At 43.7% G+C, this 21,180-nt stretch overlaps 1 protein-coding gene across 3 annotated transcripts in view; it reads right to left on the reverse strand.

Moving 5' to 3' along the window:
- Positions 1 to 21,180, reverse strand: part of CYTH1 (cytohesin 1) — a 670,960-nt gene that overhangs the window by 121,270 nt on the left and 528,510 nt on the right. For all 3 annotated transcript variants that reach the window (XM_069199671.1, XM_069199670.1, XM_069199672.1), the window contains exon 10: positions 16,025 to 16,101. In XM_069199671.1, coding sequence (XP_069055772.1) covers positions 16,025 to 16,101 — 77 coding nt within the window. The remainder of the gene's footprint in view (positions 1 to 16,024; positions 16,102 to 21,180) is intronic.

Genomic DNA, 21,180 nt, shown 5'->3' on the forward strand with positions numbered 1-21,180 from the left:
AGGCCGGCGGGCGGAAACATTGGACCACGGCTGTAATAGACACATTCTAAAAAAGACTATTGACAGTCCAGAACCATTTTTTGTAAATACCTAACAGGTAAACATACTCTATGTAAATACAGCTACTCCCAATCATTATATTTATGGTGATCTGTTCTTATACAGTGTGTGAACAGGGTGGTGCTACCACCCGGCTCTGATGAAAAAGAGTGTTAATGAAACTTGGTAAGTGTACACACACACACACACGCCTTCTATTTCTGTCTATGGGCCTGGGTATATGTATATATATATTTATGATAATTAATCAACACGGGTGGATTAAGTTTAGTTTTATTTCTTCTACAAGATATTGGGATAATAACTAGGAGACCTTTATGCACAAGTTTAATAACTATTTTTCCTTACACATTAAGGTAAAGGTCTGGGGATAATTTACATTACTGGATACCATATTCCACTGAAGTTTGGGTATTATGGCAATTTCCTCCCACAGATAACTGAGTGTGCTGACAAACAAAAGTGTACCGAGCGGCACGAATCAGTGAACCTCCTGATTAAAAGACAGGTAGGGACTTTTATAAATACGGGGACAGGACGAAGGTCCTGGCGAAGGCCGCATGACCCAAGTTGGCATTTTCAACAGGCCGAAACATGTTGACCCTCTACAGAGATTGGAGTGTACAGGTAACTAATTCCTGAAAACACAACCAATAACATTTTTAATCCTGTCCAGGCTGCATCAGAATAAAATAGGATAAATGGTCAGCCTGAGTCAGTTTTATGTCTCTTTCTGTTGTTCGTCTTTGGTCCCTGTGCCATGATTGTTGGTCTTGTCCTATGTGCTTTTATGTTCCCCCACCCTTATTCCTCCACTCCGAAGGGGATTTATATCTCTGAGTGTATTAGCAGGGCCCTATGATGAAGCATGCCACAAATTGTGGGGGAGGGCTGTTTTTTCCAAAATATTGATGTTTGAACTAGTCTGGTTCTGACACCAAACATCATTCCTTGTCCTCTTTGTGAGAATATTATTGGTTTAGGGAGGTCGGACAGGAATTCCCTCCCACCCCTTTACAGTGTTTTAAAGTTAAAGGAATGTTACCTAGAAAAGCTATAGTAGCACCCTTTTTCCTAGTAGCATAGAGTGTGCTCTAGGGGTAACAGGCAAAGGCCTCTAAGCCTTAGCATAACAAGTATCTATACATAGACTATCCATCTGGCTATGCCTAATTTGGATATTGGCTTACCTTTATGAGGGGGCGAAAAAGCTATAGTTGCTTTATCTTCCTAAAGTCTTTGGTTCTATCAATATAGTACAAGTGCTCTTTTGACATCTAAGGTGTGAAGGGGTCTTTCTGCAACAGAGTCTGGTTGCGGAAAGAAGACTGGTAGTTCAATGGACTGGTTATTGTGAAACTGGGAAAACACTTTAGAGAGGAACATGGGATTAGTGTGAAGAACTACTTTATCCCTATGAATTTGGAAGAAAGGTTCTTCCAGGGTTAGTGCCTGGAGCTCACTAACATGCCTGAGTGAAGTGATGGCAACTAGGAAAGCGACTTTCCATTAAAGAAACTGAAGTGGACATGAGTAAAGTGGTTCAAATGGTGGACCCATGAGTTGTGTGAGGACAATGTTAAGGTTCCAGGATGGGGCTGGGGTACCCTGAGTGGAATTACATATTTGATTCCTTCCATAAAAGCCTTTATGACAGGAATTCTGAATAAAGAAATATGCTGTCTGTTTTGGTATTATATGCAGCTATAGCTGCAAGATGTAGGCGAATGGAAGTGTAGGCGAGATCTGCTTTCTCCAAGTGGAGCATATAGCAAACAATTTCAGGTACTGTGGCTTTCATTGGATTAATCCGTTTAGATTGGCAGTAGCAAAAAAAGCGTTTCCACTTTGCAGCATAACAGGCTCTAGTTTACGTGCCGCTTTGAGAATGTCCACATATTCTGCTGGCAAGCTCAAGTAGCCAAACTCTATGACTTCAGGAGCCATTGTGCAAGGATGAGTGACAGGGTCAGGATGCCTGTGGTTCTGGGTGAGAAGGTCTGGCCTATTGGGGAGCTTCTCATGTGGGACTACTGAAAGATCTTGTAGTGTGGTGAACCAAGGCTGACTTGCCCAGGTGGGAGCCGCAAGGATCATGGTGAGAGATGTTTGCCTGATCTTCCGAGCCAGAAATGGAATGAGAGGGAGAGGTGGAAAAGTGTAGGCAAATATCCCTGACCAACTCATCCACAGAGTGTTGCCCTTAGATAGTGGGTGAGGATACCTGGAGGCGAAACATGGGCATTTTGAGTGTTCCACAGTGGCAAAATTGTCTATGTGAGGAGTCACTCACCTTTTGAAGTAAACTGGAGCACTTGCAGGTGGAGTTTCCACTTGTGAACTTGTTGCTGCATCAGCTGAGCAGGTCTGTAAAGTTGTTTTCTGTCCCCGGAAGGTACTCTGCCAACAGGCGAATATGGAGTTGAAGACCCCAATCACAAACGGTCAGAGAGTGGTGCGATAGCTGTGAAAACTGTGTCCCCCCTGTTTTTGTAAATAATACGTGGCTGTCATGTTGTCCGTCCAGACTAAGACAATCCTGTGAGACAGGTGAGGAAGGGGAGTCTTCAGTGCTAGGAATACTGGCTGATGTTCTAGGTAACTGATGTGTAGGGACTGTTGTTTGGCATCCTAAAGACCTTGAAATGTCATATCCTGGAGGTGAGCACCCCAACCCATTTGTGATGCGCCTGTGGTCAAAGTGATATGAGGCACAGGGTCTCGAAAAGGCCACCCCTTCAAGATGCTGCTAGTGTTCCACTATTGCAGAGAGTGGTGAATTTGGCAGTCTAACAACACTAGATCTTTCAAGTGGCCCTGTGACTGGGACCACTGGCGAGGCAGGCACTACTGTAGCAGTCTGGTATAGGGAACGATGGCAATGCAGGAAGCCATCATCCCCAGCAGACGCGTGATGGACCTGACTGTGTAAAACTAGTTTTCTTGAAACTGCGGGAGAAGTGTCTGAAAACTCTGGATGCGGGTCGGATTGGGGTAGGCTAACCCTAACTATGCTTTCAAGATTCCTCCTAGATAAGGTTGAACCTGAAGTGGCTGGAGTTAAGATTTGGGAATGTTGAGGGTGTAGCCCAACTTGTGTAGGCGATCCACTGTCTTCTGTGTGTACTTGACAATGTTGTAATGTACTTGCATTGATGAGCGAGTCCTCCAAAGAGGGAAAGAAATGAACGTTCTGTCTTCCCCGGTGTGCTGCAACTACTGCTAGACATTTTGTGAACACCCTGGGAGCAGTGGTGACACCACAAGGAAGGACTTTGAATTGACAGTGTTTGCCTGCAATGACGAATCTTAAATATTTCCAGTGTTGAGGGTGAACTGGTATATGAAAGTAAGCATCCTTTAGATCTAGAGCTGTCATAAAGTTGCCTTGCTGTAAGAGTGGAATAACGTCCTGAAGGGTGACCATGTGGAAGTGTTCTGACAGAAAGTGTTTGTGTAAAGGTCCGAGGTAGAGTATCGGTCTGAGACAGCCACCCTTTTTGGGAATGAGATAGTATAGCGAGTATACTCCTGTCCCTTCTAGTGGAACCATCTCTATGGCCCCTTTGAGAAAAAGAGATTGGACCTCCTGTTTGAGAAGGGTCAGGTGTTTCTGAGATAGTCTGTGAATGCAAGGGGGAATATTAGGAGGAGTGGTTGTAAGATCCAGACAATAACCATGTTGGATAATGGAAAAAGGACCCACTGGTCCGTGGTAATGTTGTCCCAGTGTGAATTAAAAAAATTGAGTCCTCTCCCTATAGGTGTAAGGTTAGCGGGGATAAGGTGGATGTAGTCACTGTTTAGCAGTGGAGGAGGAACCTTGTGAGGCGGTGGTCTTTCTTCTTCCCTTATTACTGGTACCCCTAAAATAGCCTCTCTAGAAATCTCTAGAATAGGCAGATTGTAGCTGCCTAGGATGGGAGGTAGATGCCTCAGAGTTGGAGGGTTTGTAGGAACCTCTGAACCCAGGGTGACAAAAAGAGCCTCTTTGTTTAGGGGACTGAAGGGCACCCATTGCCCTACTAGTGTTTGTATCTTTTTCAAATTTTTCAAGTGTAGTGTCTATTTGAGGCCCGAATAGATGCTCCTTATCAAAGGGACTGCCTGTTGGACCTATGCTTTGAAACCGGAGCAACGCAGCCAAGCATGCCTCAGGAGAAGGGTAGAGAATACGTGGAGGACTGGTAGCCTTGTCCTTAGTCCTCTTTTTGGCTGGTAGAGAAACAGCCAAAGCCTCCTGGAAAGAGAGTTTCTGTTTGAGGGCAACAGGAGAGGAAGGCGTGGCAATAATCCTGCCTGTACCCTCTTGTATTTGGAGGCGCGCTGTCGAGCGTCCATGGTTTCCAAGATGCGCTCCACTGGAGAAGGAGTAGTAGAAACTGCCCCGAATCTCTATGTTCTGAAGATTTCAGTTCCGATGATTTTGGCACTGAGGATTTTGGTTGGTGCCCTTTGGTTGACACCAAAGTGGAGGATGATGGTTGCTGGCTCGGTGCCCAGGCTCAAAGTGAAATAGAGATTATCTCTAGGTCTGAGGAGCAAAAGGTCGATGCCGAGGACAGAGCCTTAGACTTCTAGGTTTTTGGTGTCGAGCTGGAGGGCAGGGCATCAGAAGCAGCCTGCTGGCAGTGGCGAACAGACAAACTCAAGAAGGGGTTAAAGATACACATTTTTACAGTGTTATGGTTGGTGGGAGGGGCCACAGTACTCACGTGTGGTGCTAAGGTGTTTCTTGTGGCTTTCGATGTCCGACTGGATGGAGAGGGGCCCTTCTCCTGTGTAGGCTCCTCTTGAGTGTGCTCCTCTCCAAAGATAGCTGGGGTGTTGTCCGGTATCTTGTGGGCCATTTCCAACTGATGTGTTCTTCGGTCCCGAAGAGTCTTCTCGGAGAGGAAGGACTTACAGACTTCTCAATCGGCCTCTCGATGATCCAGGGAAAGGCAGAGGTTGCACACTGGATGCTGGTCAGTGTGTGGTAATTTGGCATGGGACGGAGGACAGAAGTGGAAAGGAGTCCGTTCCACCAGGGAAGCATTTCCTTCTGTGCAGCGTGAAAGGTAGGGCTGAGGTGGGCGTTGGCGGGCGGTCGGTACCTGACCCGATTAACCGAGGACAGCGAGAGAGGAAAGCAAGAGCGAGGGCAATACCGTCGTAATAGGTAAAAGTTGAGAGCAAATCAAACCAAAGCAAGTCAAAAGATGGAGTCGATGTCCATGAGCAATATCACTGAGGAGTCACTTGATCCCGTGACTCAAAATGCTTCTTAAAAGAAACACAACTTGCACCACTCTGTACCCAACACTAGATGGCAGGAGTATTTTAGCAAAGAGCTGGACCAACTTCCCCCCCTGCACCTCAGACAAAGCCCGTCGCTGACCATCTTCAGGAAGAACCTCAAGACGTGGCTCTTCGAATGAGGTTTCCCCTCCCCCTAGTGCCTTGAGACCCGCACGGGTGAGTAGCCGCGCTTTACAAAAGCTGATTGAGTATGCAGAGCATGTGTATCTACAACCACATGGCCACTGGACATTGGTATTTTTTCTGAGCAGTGCTGAATACATTTTTCACACTCTCCCTCCCCAACCAATCCCCCTATCCCAATCAGGTGGTTGCCATGGCTAGATGAACTGTATTCAAGAGAGTATTAAGACATGGTGGTTCTAGCAAGGCTAATGGCACATGACCTCCTGCGTTAAGGTTTTAGCTCTGCCCTGTGATGCAAATGCACAGCTACAGCTCTTTGAAGCGGTTTTGTATTGCCTCCTGTCATGATTCAAAGAGGCCTACCAGCCTTCCATTCGACCTATAGAGGAAGATATCTATTGACTTGCAGCATTCATGGGTAACAGCATTTAGCTACCTATAATTGCAAGGCCTTTTGTCAAAGATGGATTCCCTACATCAATGGTTGGGGGTCCGCGAATCCTCTTCAGGGGGTCCGCGACTGCTTAGAAAAGTAAACATTATTAACAGATTAGGTCTCCAGCTTTCAGTAATAACTCAATGGGGGGGTCCCCGGACTCCAAAAATTATTCAGTGGGGGTCCCTGAGTTCTAGTATTCATTAAATGGGGGGTCCACAAAATTCAAAAGGTTGGGAACACCTGCCCTACATCATAACATGCTGGAGCTGAATACAATGGTTCTGGCCTTAAACCTTACTAGTCTCCCTGTGCACAAGTGGACATAACAACCAGGCTTAATGAAAAGAACTCACATGGGTCAGCTGAGCCCCTTGCTATTAAGCAGTAGAAGGGGTTCCTGCTTGCCTTCCTGGTGGTTGTCTGTCAATACAGCAATGTCTTCCAATGTTACTAGAGGCTCTTTGGGCAGACTCAGCAATGCTCTTCATGGATTGAGAGGTGTTTCTGATAGACTGACAGGTCCAAGTCTTTATGCCTTTCTTGGGTACTTAACTGAGATGCTCCCCCAAACGGTCAATGATTCTTGCAACACAGCTTTGTTTGAACTGACAGTTTATAACCTAGTTCAGTTGGTTGTAGAGGGCAATTTCTTCTTTCATACAGAGTGGACCTTCTGTAGCAGAGTTTCTTTTTAATGTACTCTTGTGCTCCATTTCTGACTTACTGACAGGCATCTGAGAATCTAACTTCAGGCCATTAGGGGATGACTGAGGCCAATCTGGATGTGATTTAGGCTGGCAGGAGTAAAAGCACCAGGAGGCAATACTGCAGCAAATAGTTTTGATTCTGCCACTTGCCCACACTAATCACTTGTTATGCCCCTTGCATTACTTTATTTGTTTCATTTCCCATCTGAGTATGTCCTATATTACCGCTAACGTTCTAGTGGTGATATTTTCATGTGATCGGAGCCCAGAGGAATACAGAGCTGGAATGTTCTTTCCTGGAGAATTCGTTAATATATCTCACTTTCAGGGCCCATTAAATATTACTTCCATTGGTTCACAGCTGCATCGTATACAGAACCTCAGCCCATGTTCATTTGCATCACAAGCTACTTGAACCCCTATGACACTGAACTAGTGACCAGGAAAGTGGTATTTCTGAATTAAGTTTACTTGGCTAGCAGGCTTTGTAAGTTACAAACTCTCTCTTGTTCTAAGATCTAAAGTATTTAAAAAAACATAGGCTATCCTCCATATGCCACCATCCTTCCTACCCAAAATGTCATTGAACAATATTAAACAGGATATTGTAGTCTGTCTCAAATGGCCTCAAACATTTGGGGGTTGTCAGTACCTGGGGCCTGGAAAAGAGGACAATCTGTGACCCTGATTACAAGGATCCGAATGTTAGAATGATTACTTGTTGGACAACACTCAATATATCCCTATGGGACAGAGTCCAAATTGTAAAGATGGTTGTTGTTCCCTGTTACAACCACCTCTTCGAGATGCTATCTCTACTAATAGACTCTTCTCCTCTCTCACAGATGAATTCCAACATCAAAAAGTTCATATGGTCATAGGGCAAGAGAGGAGAGATTTGCTGAAGATTGAAACCCACATCACCTCTGATGGACTTCGCCTCCCTCGTATGCACTCACATTATCTAGCGCACCATCTATCACAGCTGATTTAGTTCCTCCCTAGATAAGATTCACCTCTATTATGGTTAACAACAGAACAGGGCATAGTAAAAACCCAGAAGAGCGGACACCGCTTTACATGTTCAAATCTTTCTTATCCAAATAAGGCAAACATGTGATTCATTTCACATTAGTAAGCTGGCATTAAGCACTTAAAAATAAATCCTTTGATACATACTGTGATGCTCATATGGCTGACCAGTGCTCATAAGTTGCTTGGAAATTATGGCTTGATAAAGTAATATTTGCCATTTAACATTTAATTAATAACAGAGATATCAAAAGCTTTAATTAACTGTGGAGAATTCAGTTTAGATATTAAATGTGCTGGCAACATTACGTGTCCCACTGTTTGTGACAATGTCTTGGCATGCTTCTCATCACACTAACGTTGCCTGCAATTAGACAACATCTTGAGAGAAGGGGCAGCCTCAAGTGGATCAGGCCTACATAATGCTTTTATTCTTCACTCACTCACAAGCACAACAGAGATATCGACTGGGCTATTCTGGCAGGTAGCACTACGCCATGATTTCACTGAGGGCATTTGTCAGTTTTGCTCAAATCTCATGACAGATGTATCTAAGAAACAAAATTCAATTTCGCATGATGTCCCCTTTCAAACTACATGAAAAGGGCTACTGCCATATTTGCACTGATGGAGATGCTCACAACCACACTGTCACACTTTTGAGGGTGCTGCACTAGCCTGACCCAATACTTGTTGCATAATGATATCTGAAAGCGAATATCTAATTCCCATCTCGACTCCACTGGTCATACTGCACGATTTACCAGGTGTTGTGGGGCTTTGTGACCATAAATGCAGGTGGCTGTCACCTTCGTTGTTGATGACCAGGGACATTCATTAATTTATAGGAGTTCTGCAAAAGGGTACAAAGAGTAGTGGTCTGAAATGATACGCAAAGCATACTACAAACATGTTATTTATAGGGTGAGTGCCCAAATGGACGTATTTATATCAGGTGCCTTCCTGAATGGCTTCACAATCGGAGGTATTATACTTTACGATGAAGACTTTATATCTCAAGTGATGTGACTAACTGTTTAATTGCTAATAGTGCTGACAACACATGATCTAAGAACCACGCCTAACATTGATGATTGCTTTCTAGGTTTTCTTAAGATGTTACCTGCTTTCAGGACTCTGGGCCTGGTTGAGATTTTTGCAGACAGGTTACTAGATATCCCATCTGCTGTATTATGATCTCCATAGGCTTTTATGGGATCATAATACAGCGGATGGGATATCCGTCACATCTGTGATGGAGTAACTCCCTCCGCCAAGCTCTAAATCATGCTGATAGTCATCAGCACTCTCTGACCACCCCTTTCCCTAAAGTGATTTTCACCCTCCCTCTAGTTCGAATTGTATTTAGTTAATCTGTTTATGCTGTGAAGAGGCTTCCTTGGACACGTGCAAAAATCTTTCACTGTTCATTCATTTTGTCACATACATTTCTGTAATTGGTAAAGCAATATTTATAATTGTGTTCACACAGTCATTTCATGTGTGATAATCTTAATAAAGGACTGCCTTGAAAATAAACAGGAGATTGTGGTTCTTCAAGTTTTGATGAAACTGTACTTTGATGTTGAGGGAACCCTGCACACTCTGAATGTTAAAAAATGATCAAAATATACTTGGGACTTGGCTGATCCTGTAGTTTCCTTTGACAAACATGTTATTACTTGTAGTGACTTTTCTGTGAAATAGGCATACAAGAAATGTATTGTTCACTGAGTAGTCTACTGAAGTGACACATTTCTTTCAATGTCAATGTTCTGTAAACACTACATGATGAACATCAATTCACAAGCGGATGTCCAGTTTTAGTACTGAAACTACTACTAGTGATCAGTAAGTCCACTTCCTCCAGGTATACATGCTTACGATCTACCTCTGTCTGTTCTAAGATATGTAGGTAGAGTGAAAAAGAGTAAAATATAGAAGAGTAGAGGCGGCAGTAAGCATAAACAGGGGTCTCTTAATATTTAACTTCTGCTGTCAACATATGTAAAGGGCATTTCACTGTCAGTTGTGACATCTGAAGGCAGTGAGACTTATGGATTGGTGGTCCAAGAGCAATTACAGGACATAACGTGCATTTTGTCTGGGACCAACCCAGCAGGACATCCATAATAATAATAATACATGTAAATACTGGTGCATAGACATGTCTGCCCTCAGCTTGATGACAGTGTCTCAAATTGGTAGTCAGGAAGTAGATATTGAAAATGTCACTTACCCAGTGTACATCTGTTCGTGGCATTAGTCGCTGCAGATTCACATGCTTCGCACAGTCCGCTGCCTGGTGTTGGGCTCGGAGTATTACAAGTTGTTTTTCTTCGAAGAAGTCTTTTTTGGTCACGGGACCGAAGGACTCCTCCCTCTTCGGCTCCATTGCGCATGGGCGTCGACTCCATCTTAAATTGTTTTCCCCGCAGAGGGTGAGGATGGAGTTGTTTGCTATAAATAGTGCCCATGCAATGGAGTGAATACGTATGTACATAAAAAGTTTATAATAATTATTTACAAATGTACAAATGTTTAAGATTTAAGATCTACTTCTAAACGGCTACAGGCTTCCCGGGGAGGCGGGAGGGCACATGTGAATCTGCAGCGACTAATGCCACGAACAGATGTACACTGGGTAAGTGACATTTTCAGTTCGATGGCATATGTTGCTGCAGATACACATGTTTCGCATAGACTATAAAGCAGTTACCTCCCCTAAAAGCGGTGGTTTAGCCTGTAGGAGTTGAAGTAGTTTGGAATAATGTTCTTAGTACAGCTTGGCCCACTGTAGCTTGTTGTGCATTTAGTACGTCTACACAGTAGTGTTTAGTAAATGTATGAGGCGTAGACCAGGTTGCAGCCTTACATATTTCGCTCATAGGAATGTTTCCTAGAAAGGCCATTGTAGCACCTTTCTTTCTGGTTGAGTGTGCCTTTGGTGTAATAGGCAATTCTCTTTTGGCTTTAAGATAGCATGTTTGAATACATCTGACTATCCATCTAGCAATGCCTTGTTTAGAGATTGGATTTCCTATGTGTGGTTTTTGAAAAGCTATGAACAGTTGTTTTGTTTTCCTGATTAGCTTTGTTCTGTCAATGTAGTACATTAGTGCTCTTTTGATGTCTAATGTATGTAGTGCCCTTTCAGCCACGGAATCTGGTTGTGGGAAGAACACTGGCAATTCTACTGTTTGATTTAAATGGAATGTGAGATTACTTTTGGTAGAAATTTTGGATTTGTTCTTAGAACTATTTTATTTTTGTGTATTTGAATAAATGGTTCTTGTATGGTAAATGCCTGTATTTCACTTACTCTTCTGAGGGATGTGATTGCAATGAGAAATACGACTTTCCAGGTTAGATATTGAATTTCACAGGAATGCATGGGTTCGAAAGGTGGACCCATGAGTCTTGTTAAGACGATGTTAAGGTTCCATGAAGGAACTGGTGGTGTTCTTGGTGGTATAATTCTTTTTAGCCCTTCCATGAATGCTTTAATAACTGGTATTCTAAATAGAGACGATGAATGAGTAGTTTGTAGGTAAGCAGATATTGCTGCGAGGTGTATTTTTATAGATGAAAAAGCAAGATTCGCTTTTTGCAAATGTAGTAAGTATCCCACTATGTCCTTTGTAGAGGCATGCAATGGTTGGATTTGATTGGTATGGCAGTAGCAAACAAATCTTTTCCACTTAGATGCATAGCAGTGTCTAGTGGAAGCTTTTCTAGCTTGTTTTATGACCTCCATGCATTCTTGTGTGAGGTCTAAGTGTCCAAATTCTAGGATTTCAGGAGCCAAATTGCCAGATTCAATGATGCTGGGTTTGGATGCCTGATCTGTTGTTTGTGTTGTGTTAACAGATCTGGTCTGTTGGGTAGTTTGACATGCGGTACTAGTGAAAGGTCTAGTAGAGTTGTATACCAAGATTGTCTTGCCCATGTGGGTGCTATCAGTATGAGTTTGAGTTGGTTTTGACTCAACTTGTTTACTAGATATGGAAGGAGAGGGAGAGGGGGAAAAGCGTATGCAAATATCCCTGACCAACTCATCCATAGAGCATTGCCTTGTGATTCGCGGTGTGGGTACCTGGATGCGAAGTTTTGGCATTTTGCGTTTTCTTTTGTTGCGAACAAATCTATCTGGGGTGTTCCCCAAATTTGAAAGTACTTGTTCAGAACATGGGGGTGAATTTCCCATTCGTGGACTTGTTGGTGGTCTCGCGAAAGGTTGTCTGCTAGTTGGTTTTGGATCCCTGGAATAAATTGTGCTATTAGGCGAATGTTGTTGTGAATCGCCCACTGCCATATTTTTTGTGTTAGGAGGCACAATTGTGTTGAGTGTGTTCCTCCTTGTTTGTTTAAATAATACATTGTTGTCATGTTGTCTGTTTTGACAAGAATGTATTTGTGTGTTATTATGGGTTGAAAGGCTTTTAACGCTAGAAATACTGCTAACAGTTCTAGGTAATTGATATGAAATTTTGTTTGGTGTACATCCCATTGTCCTTGAATGCTGTGGTGATTGAGGTGTGCTCCCCACCCTGTCATGGAAGCATCTGTTGTTATAACGTATTGAGGCACTGGGTCCTGAAATGTCCGCCCTTTGTTTAAATTGTTGCTGTTCCACCATAGAAGCGAGAGGTATGTTTGGCGGTCTACCAACACCAGATCTTGAAGTTGACCCTGTGCCTGTGACCATTGTGATGCTAGGCACTGTTGTAAGGGTCGCATGTGTAGTCTTGCGTTTGGGACAATGGCTATGCATGATGACATCATGCCTAGAAGTTTTAGCACAAAGTTTGCTTGTATCTTTTGGTTTGGAAACATAGCACTTATTACCTTGTGGAATGCTTGCACTCTTTGTGGACTTGGAGTGGCAATTCCCTTTGATGTGTTGATGGTTGCTCCTAGATATTGTTGTGTCTGACACGGTTCGAGGTGTGATTTTGTATAGTTGATGGAGAACCCCAGTTTGTGAAGGGTTTGTATGACATATGTGGTGTCGTTTGTGCACTTTTTTACTGTGTTGGTCTTGATTAACCAATCGTCCAGGTAAGGAAACACATGTATCTGTTGTCTCCTGATATGTGCTGCTACTACTGCTAGACATTTTGTGAACACTCTTGGTGCAGTTGTTATTCCGAATGGCAACACTTTGAATTGGTAATGTATTCCTTTGAATACGAACCTTAGGTACTTTCTGTGAGAAGGGTGTATCGGTATATGAAAGTACGCATCTTTTAGGTCTAATGTGGTCATGTAATCTTGCTGTTTGAGCAGTGGAATGATGTCTTGTAGTGTGACCATGTGAAAGTGGTCCGATATGATGTAGGTATTTAGTGTCCTGAGATCTAATATTGGTCTTAATGTTTTGTCTTTTTTTGGAATTAGAAAGTACAGGGAGTAAACTCCTGTGTTTTTTTGTTGTACTGGTACTAACTCTATTGCATCCTTTTGCAGTAGTGCTTGAACTTCTAGTCCTAAAAGTTCTAAATGTTGTGGTGACATTTTGCGTGTTTTTGGAGGGATGTTTGGTGGGAATTTGTGGAATTCTATGCAATAGCCATGTTGGATTATTGCTAATACCCAATTGTCTGTTGTAATCTGCTGCCAAGATTGGTAGAATTGGCTTAGTCTTCCCCCCACTGGTGTTGAGTGAAGGGGTTGTGTGACTTGAAAGTCACTGTTTAGGTGGAGGTGTTTTTGGAGTCTGGAATCTTCCCCTACTCCTTGGGAATTGACCCCCTCTATATCCCCTGAAACCTCCCCTTTGGAATGAACCCTGATATGGTGTGGTTCTTGTTTGTTGGCTGGTGGTGTCTTTGGGTTGGCCACGAAACCCCCCTCTAAATGGAGTTTTTCTAAAAGAGCCTCTGCTCTGCGGGGAGTAGAGTGCGCCCATGGCTTTGGCCGTGTCTGTGTCCTTTTTAAGTTTTTCAATGGCTGTGTCCACTTCAGGGCCAAAAAGTTGTTTCTCGTTGAAGGGCATATTAAGGACAGCCTGCTGGATTTCAGGTTTGAAGCCTGAAGTGCGGAGCCAAGCGTGTCTCCTTATGGTGACAGCAGTGTTGACTGTTCTCGCTGCAGTATCGGCTGCGTCCAGTGAAGAGCGGATTTGATTGTTTGAGATCGTTTGTCCCTCTTCAACTATTTGCTGCGCCCTTTTTTGGTATTCCTGGGGAAGATGGTCTACGAGAAGTTGCATCTCATCCCAGTGTGCGCGGTCATATCTGGCCAGCAGCGCTTGAGAATTTGCGATGCGCCACTGGTTGGCTGCCTGTGATGCTACTCTTTTTCCTGCCGCATCAAATTTTCTGCTTTCTTTGTCCGGAGGTGGGGCGTCGCCAGATGTTTGGGAATTTGCTCTCTTGCGAGCTGCCCCTACTACTACGGAGTCAGGTGGTAACTGCGAAGTAATAAACATTGGGTCTGTGGGTGGTGGTTTGTATTTCTTATCCACCCTTGGGGTGATGGCTCTTGATTTTACGGGCTCTTCAAAAATTTGTTTTGCGTGCCGTAACATCCCTGGTAGCATTGGGAGACATTGATATTGGCTATGTGTAGCCGAGAGGGTGTTAAATAAAAAATCATCCTCTATAGGATCGGAATGCAGTTGGACATTGTGGAATTCTGCAGCCCTAGCCACCAGTTGCGAGTATGAGGTACTGTCCTCTGGCGGTGACGGCTTTGTGGGGTATGAATCGGGATCATTGTCCGGCACTGGGGTGTCATATAGGTCCCAAGCGTCTTGATCCTGATTATCTTGACTTATGGTAGTTTGCGCTGGTGAGTGCATTTGTGGCGGTGTTTGTGCCGGCGATGCCTGTTGTGGTGGAGAGGGCGGAGGCGTGACTTTTTTAACCACTTTGGCTTGTGGTTGTGCGTCATCCTTGAGAAGTCCGATCCTTCTTTTCCTTATTATTGGGGGAAGGGTTGATATCTTCCCTGTGTCTTGCTGGATGTACAGTCTCTTTTGTGTGTAGTCTGATTCTACACTTTGGAGCTCTTGTCCAAATCTGTGCATCTGGCCACTTATTCCTTGTTCCTCTGTGTAGGATGAAGGTGTGGAACTTTTCGGCGCCGAGAGAGAATCTTTTTTCGGCTTCGGCACCGACAGAATTTTTGTGGCTTTCGGCAGTGTGTCTCGGTGCCGATGTTTTTCGGTGCCGGCATCTTGTTTTTGCCTCTCGGAGCCGCTATCTCGGCTCCGAGGTTGCTCCATGGCGGTCCCTCGACCGGAGTCGGGTGTCTTCGCTATGGGCGTGCCCTTTTTCGGCGCCTTCGACGGGTCGCCGGTTTTATGGGTCGAGCCATGGCCTGTTGGCAGTGGCGTCCCCTGGGCTTTTGTCTTCTCGATGGTTTTAATTTTCGACGTCTTACTCACTGTTTGTTGCTGTTGTTCGACGTCGGAGTCTCCGGATTCTGATTCCGGAACCGAGAATGTTTCCTCTTCGTCGTCGAAACGTTGTTTTGTTGGCGTGGACGCCATTTGTAGACGCCTGGCTCTTCGGTCCCGGAGTGTTTTTCTGGACCGGAAGGCTCGACAGGCCTCACAGGTATCCTCCTTGTGCTCGGGGGACAAGCACAAGTTACAGACCAAGTGCTGATCTGTATAAGGATACTTACTGTGACATTTTGGGCAGAAACGAAACGGGGTCCGTTCCATCGGCTTCGATGTCGCACGCGGTCGGGCCGACCAGGCCCCGATGGGGGAATCGAAGCTACCCCAAAGTCTTCCGATGATCGGTGTCGATGTACCTAACTATCCCGATACCGAACGGAACAATACCGACGCTTTCTTCCGAGATTCTGACTAACTTTCCGAACCGAAACACGGAGCGAAAAGGAATACGTCCGAACCCGACAGCGGAAAAAAACAATCTAAGATGGAGTCGACGCCCATGCGCAATGGAGCCGAAGAGGGAGGAGTCCTTCGGTCCCGTGACCAAAAAAGACTTCTTCGAAGAAGAACAACTTGTAATACTCCGAGCCCAACACCAGGCAGCGGACTGTGCGAAACATGTGTATCTGCAGCAACATATGCCATCGAACACTTAGTTTCTGTGTGGTCACACTTCAACTTCTGAATGTGAATTGAAGTAAAGATGACATTTTTTCTCAGTGCCTTATGTCTCTGGATTGTGAGCATAAAATGGTCAGCTGGATATAATCAAACCCCAATTCCTCATACAAACTGTACTATTTTGCTTGGTAGAAGCCCAGAAGATTATGAGCCCAGAAGATTATGGTTTTTGGACCATAGTGAGACCTATTCTGGCACACCTTAAATGAACATTGTGCAGTCCCAGCAGTGACTCCCTTCCCCACATCACAATCACTGTGTACTTACCGTGGTGTACTCAAAGTAGTAAAGGCAGTTGTCGGTCAGAATAAACCAGCGTCTCTTCCAAGTCTTCACCCGGCCACCTGTAAAGTGAAAAGACGGACGTTCGACAAAAAGGCAACAAAGCAAAGCACGAGACACAAGACAGGAAGTGTTAATTACTGGAGAAGAGTCCAGAAAAGGAGAGGCCTCAAGGATTAAAAGCAATGCACGGGAAAAATATAGATTTACAATTATTACTGTACAGATAAAAGTCAGAATGAAAAACATACAAACATACAAAGCTTAATATTCAAAGCATCTACACAGTGCAAGAACCAGTGCCGAACAACCAGCTCAGACTGTCCAAAAGCCAGACATCCCCTGAAACCAGGTTGGAAATAGGAGGGGAAACAAGTGGAGAATGACTGTGAGCTGGAGACAGAGTGGCATAACGTGGGGAAGGAGGAACAGAATGTGCTTGAGTTAAAAAAGCAGCTGCCATAGATGCAATCGAAGGGAAAGAAGACTCCAAGAATGTACCCAGAAAGCGCACTGGGGCTTATGGAGAGCAGGAAGTGTCTAATGGTTGGTGGAAAGAGACAGATTCTTAGGCACTCAGCACATCTTTCTCTCAGTGTCTTCAACATTTTCCCAAAGGGAACTTCATATAGGGTGCTACATCCGGCAACAGATGGTGCCAGTGAAAAAAGACTTAATCACTCAAGTTTTAGTGGCTATGCGGAAACAGATTTCACTCATAGAGCCACAGTGCTCATCCCTAAGACTGAGGCGAAATTACAAGGTGATGTGGGGCTGGCAAACAGCCTACTTCTTTTGGAAAGGAGGAACATTTTAAACAACCTTAGTATTTACAGATTTTTCAAGTGTCCTCTTGTGTCGTCAAGATGTCCCTTTCTGGAACTAGCATTATTCCTTCTGGGCATGTAATGCAGCCTCCTCAATTAGAGGCCTTCTGAGTTGCTGGGATGCACTCCATGCACAACTGAATGGTAATGCACTGAACAATAGAGCAGTGCATGCCTCACACTATTCTCACCCCAAAGGTTGCAGCAGTTCAAGCTTTCCTCACTCACATCTAAACAGTTCAGCATTGACAGAAGAAGTGTAAACATTCCTTGCAAACAAAACAAGCAACGCAACGGCAGCAACATTGTCATATTTCTCCACATTTAGTATAGGCAGCTCACATACAACAGCACAGCTATTTCACACACACACACACACACACAGACATACACACATAACATATACAGACTAGGCAATAGCAATGCAAGCGTCCTGTAAACACAAAGCAGCAGTGGACACTTCCCTCAAGCACAGAACAAACACAGCACTGGCAGCAGCAAGGCAAGCATTCCCAACACACAGAAGATGTACAGCCCAGTCAACATTCACAAAAGAGAAGTGAACATATAAAAGTCAAGGTGCATGCAAGCATGCAGAGCTACAGCACTATGTGCAGATGTGTGCATGTGGGAGACAAACATTTATTAGATAGTGAAAGGTCTTATTTAGCAAACATCTTGTCAGACATGAGGAATGTGGGCATGGCTGCATTAACGAAAGAAGCATCACAAACACCCCAATAAAGCAAAAGGACCAATGCTGCTTGCATGATGGAGGCAAATGGGATTAGGATACCCTGGGTGGTGCCCGGAATAAGAAAACAAATAACCACAAAATAAGGATAGGTACATGGGTTTGAGAAGCTGAGAGCATATGTACAGTCCCCAAGGAAGTATCTTCTATTAGGCATCAACAATAGATAAGTTTCATATTCTCAGGGAATATGCCAAATTGCATTGTGGGTCAACATGTTACACCATCCCCAAATATGTAAAGCTAATCTATTCTATAGTAGCTAACAGCCTTGTACTGTCCTCAAGGAAGTAGCTCCTGTCCATCCCATTTTAGACCAAATACCACAAACAGACCCAAAAGACTGCAGATTAAGCACTATGTAATATCCTCAAGTTGGTAATCCTGGAACAAACGTATTTCACGTAGAAGCATGTAGAATTTTCAAGGATGGATTACAGTTCTATCCCATTACAGGCTAGCACCATTGCACTGCTCCAAGCTTTAACAGAATTTCATACCACTATAGACTAAGCCCCACATACTATTAGTGGAAAACCCCTGGTGCAATTCTTGTTTGTCAAATAGCTCACATCTAGCTAAAAGAGTAACCCTGGACTCATCCCATTTCGGATGCCTTGTACACAAAGATGGAATTCCTAATCAATCCAAGCAGCAGGGAGTACAGAGATATAGAGTGCGGTGAGGAGGAAAATAATACATAAGAGAGGAAACAAGAGGTATGGAAGGCTATGAACGGATGCTGGTCACCTCACTATAAATTTGGTATGTTGTTCTTCACGTTTTCATGCACATTCATCTCAAGGTACCATTCATGTGCCCAGGTATTCAGTACCTATTATTTCCCAAAACCTTTCCTATACCTATGGCCTGATATTGGACTGCCTTTACAGTACAAATAGACTTCTGTGATTTTACTCCCATGCACTGGTATTATTATATCTACATGTCTCCTTTTGAGAGCTCCATGTATCCTGACCTTATTTTATAGTCCTTTACAATTTCTTTTCATTCACTGGTTAATTGCCTTTGTATTACATACCTCACAGGTTTCTCAACTTAAGACTTGTCCTGTGCCATGATACGAAAAAGGGCATTCTGGTGTCTGTAGTTTGCTTTTCCATTACCGCCTAAAGAGAATTCCACATCAACCCTAAGCCTGTGTCCTAGAACTACAAAGTCCACAAGGTTTGTCATTTTGCAGATTTTTGATAAGGTGAAACAAAGAACAACTCGCCATACCCTCTACGCATGGGAACAGGATGGGAGGACAGAGAGTGTGTGGATAAATGCCACAAACTGGTTATACCTCAACATCTATTCCTAAAACTCCAGATTCTGTCCGTCCATGTATTCCAGTTAGAGAAGAGGAAAGACAACTGCCATAACAGTCATAAATGTTATCTTTTGCCATTCATTACAATTAGGCTACTGGCTCTCTGATTTCCAGTACCCTCTTGTCTATCTTTTGACAATCAGTCAGAACAGTAACACAGGTGGCCTTCTTTCGAAGAGGACTGAAAAAACAGCACTCTTGTAGTTAACAGTTTCTGCCTTTGGTGGGAGGATGCCCACGGACTGACAATGGGAGGGAGCCGAAGGACTAGGATTAATTGTTTAGCTAAAATACAAATTAGCAATTTTTTAAGGAAGAGAAAAATGGCTTTTGTGACAGCACTAGTTTGGTAGTTGATACTTCGGTCTCCATCAATGATAACTACAAAATGTTTAGCTGACTTTACAAAGGTAAGATGTAGACAAAAGAAGAAAAGAGAACCACATAATGGTCCAGAACCTGAATCTTTAAGATACCAATAAAGAGCTTTGTGGTTGGTAGTACACATGTCAGCAAATATACAAGGGCAAAAGCTCCGTCACTGGAGTGAATTCCACAGAAAGCAAATACAGAAATTGGCATTGGAAGATGAATATTGCATAGGACATTCAACAAACTAAGCAAACAGGCATAGGTAAGTTCTGCACCACCACTGGAGGAAGCATCAAGAGAATAATGAATGCACAATGGAAGTGGGATGGGCAATGTACCTACATTCAACATCCCTAAGGTACTGTTCCTGGCCTGACTGGTGGAAGGGGTAGGGACCTTAACATCTGAGATTGCCCCTATAAGGAGTAGCTTGGAAATACACAGATGGAAGCGATTTGGCAATAACTGTTGGTGAAGTAGCCTTTTCTACATGTCAGGTCACTCCATGTCGCGAAAAGCTGATTATAAACATGCATATCTCTGATTGTATACAGATAGAAATGACCTGCACACCAAACAACAATGTTACTTGACATCTCCTGAGCAAGCAGAAGTGAAGACATGAATTATTGGAACGCAAGTTAAATCGCCTTTAAGTGAAATTCAGTCAAAACCTTGCAGATGAATGAGTGACTGGCCTAGAGTGACATCATATTAGTGGAAATGAGTATATGATCCGAGCCAGAAAGAGCTTGTATCTTGCTGAAATACTTTGATTTTGGAATGAGAACGTTACTTTCCACGAAAGCAGTTTTATTTCTCAAACAGCCATGAAAAGGCTGCACATGAGAAATGATAGGACAAGGTTCGGGTGCTACATGTTAGTAGGCCTTACCAGGTAAACAGGCCAGTCTGATGACATGTGCTAGTCTCGCTGAGGCAGGACATGATTCACTTTGTCAGCCCATGTAGCTACCCATAACTGCTTAGTAGATCTTACAAATATCCACTTGCCCATCCTGTATCAAGGTGATTGGAGCAGCAATTTCAGTGGGCCAACAGTAGCTCTTCTGGAATCATCTGCTCAATCGAATGGCCTTGCTTTGGCACTCTGGTTTTTAAATGACCCTTGAAGCATCACGTTGGGGGCTGGAGACATACAGAATCCAACCTGACCAGTTCAGCATGAAGCTTTGTTTAATAGGCTAGACATTCTGCCTACTGAGAAGTCAAAATGTTCACATGTCACAAACAAGCCCCTGTCTGCTCACCACCATCCCTTGAAGATGGAGTTGAATACTGTGGAGTAAAGTACCCAGAGTTTCCCTTCTTCCATTCTTTACAGATTTCCTATCTCAGTTCTTGCCTGGTGCCTTGGCATCACTTCTCATACAGTTTTGAACAGTCCATCTCAAGATGAATACCCCACAAAGTACACGAACTGCAGAACCATGACTCCGGAAAGAGGCTGTAGCCAAAGGAAAAAAATAGATCATGGACAGTAAAAACATATTGTGGAATCCTCTAATTTTTGTACTGGCTAGTAATACAGCAGCTGAAGTAAGGACATCTTTGTGCCCAATTTGGATGAGTACTTATTTGTGAAGAATGCCTTACAACAAATTGACCAGTGAATATACAGTTCCACACCAGTGGCATAAATGATATTCATCACAACAAAATGACTCTTTTCAAGAAAAGCTTTTCTTAGGCTTCAATGGAGATCACTGCACCATTCTCTTTTCAATAAGCAGTGATTCAGTTGTTAATGTCCTGAAGAAAGCGATGGATTGCTTCATGCAATTTACGCTGCAACATGTTGAAAACAGATTTTAAATTTTAGAAGGGCATT

The sequence above is a fragment of the Pleurodeles waltl genome, chromosome 7 (assembly GCF_031143425.1).
Source record: "Pleurodeles waltl isolate 20211129_DDA chromosome 7, aPleWal1.hap1.20221129, whole genome shotgun sequence".
Classification (NCBI taxonomy): domain Eukaryota; kingdom Metazoa; phylum Chordata; class Amphibia; order Caudata; family Salamandridae; genus Pleurodeles; species Pleurodeles waltl.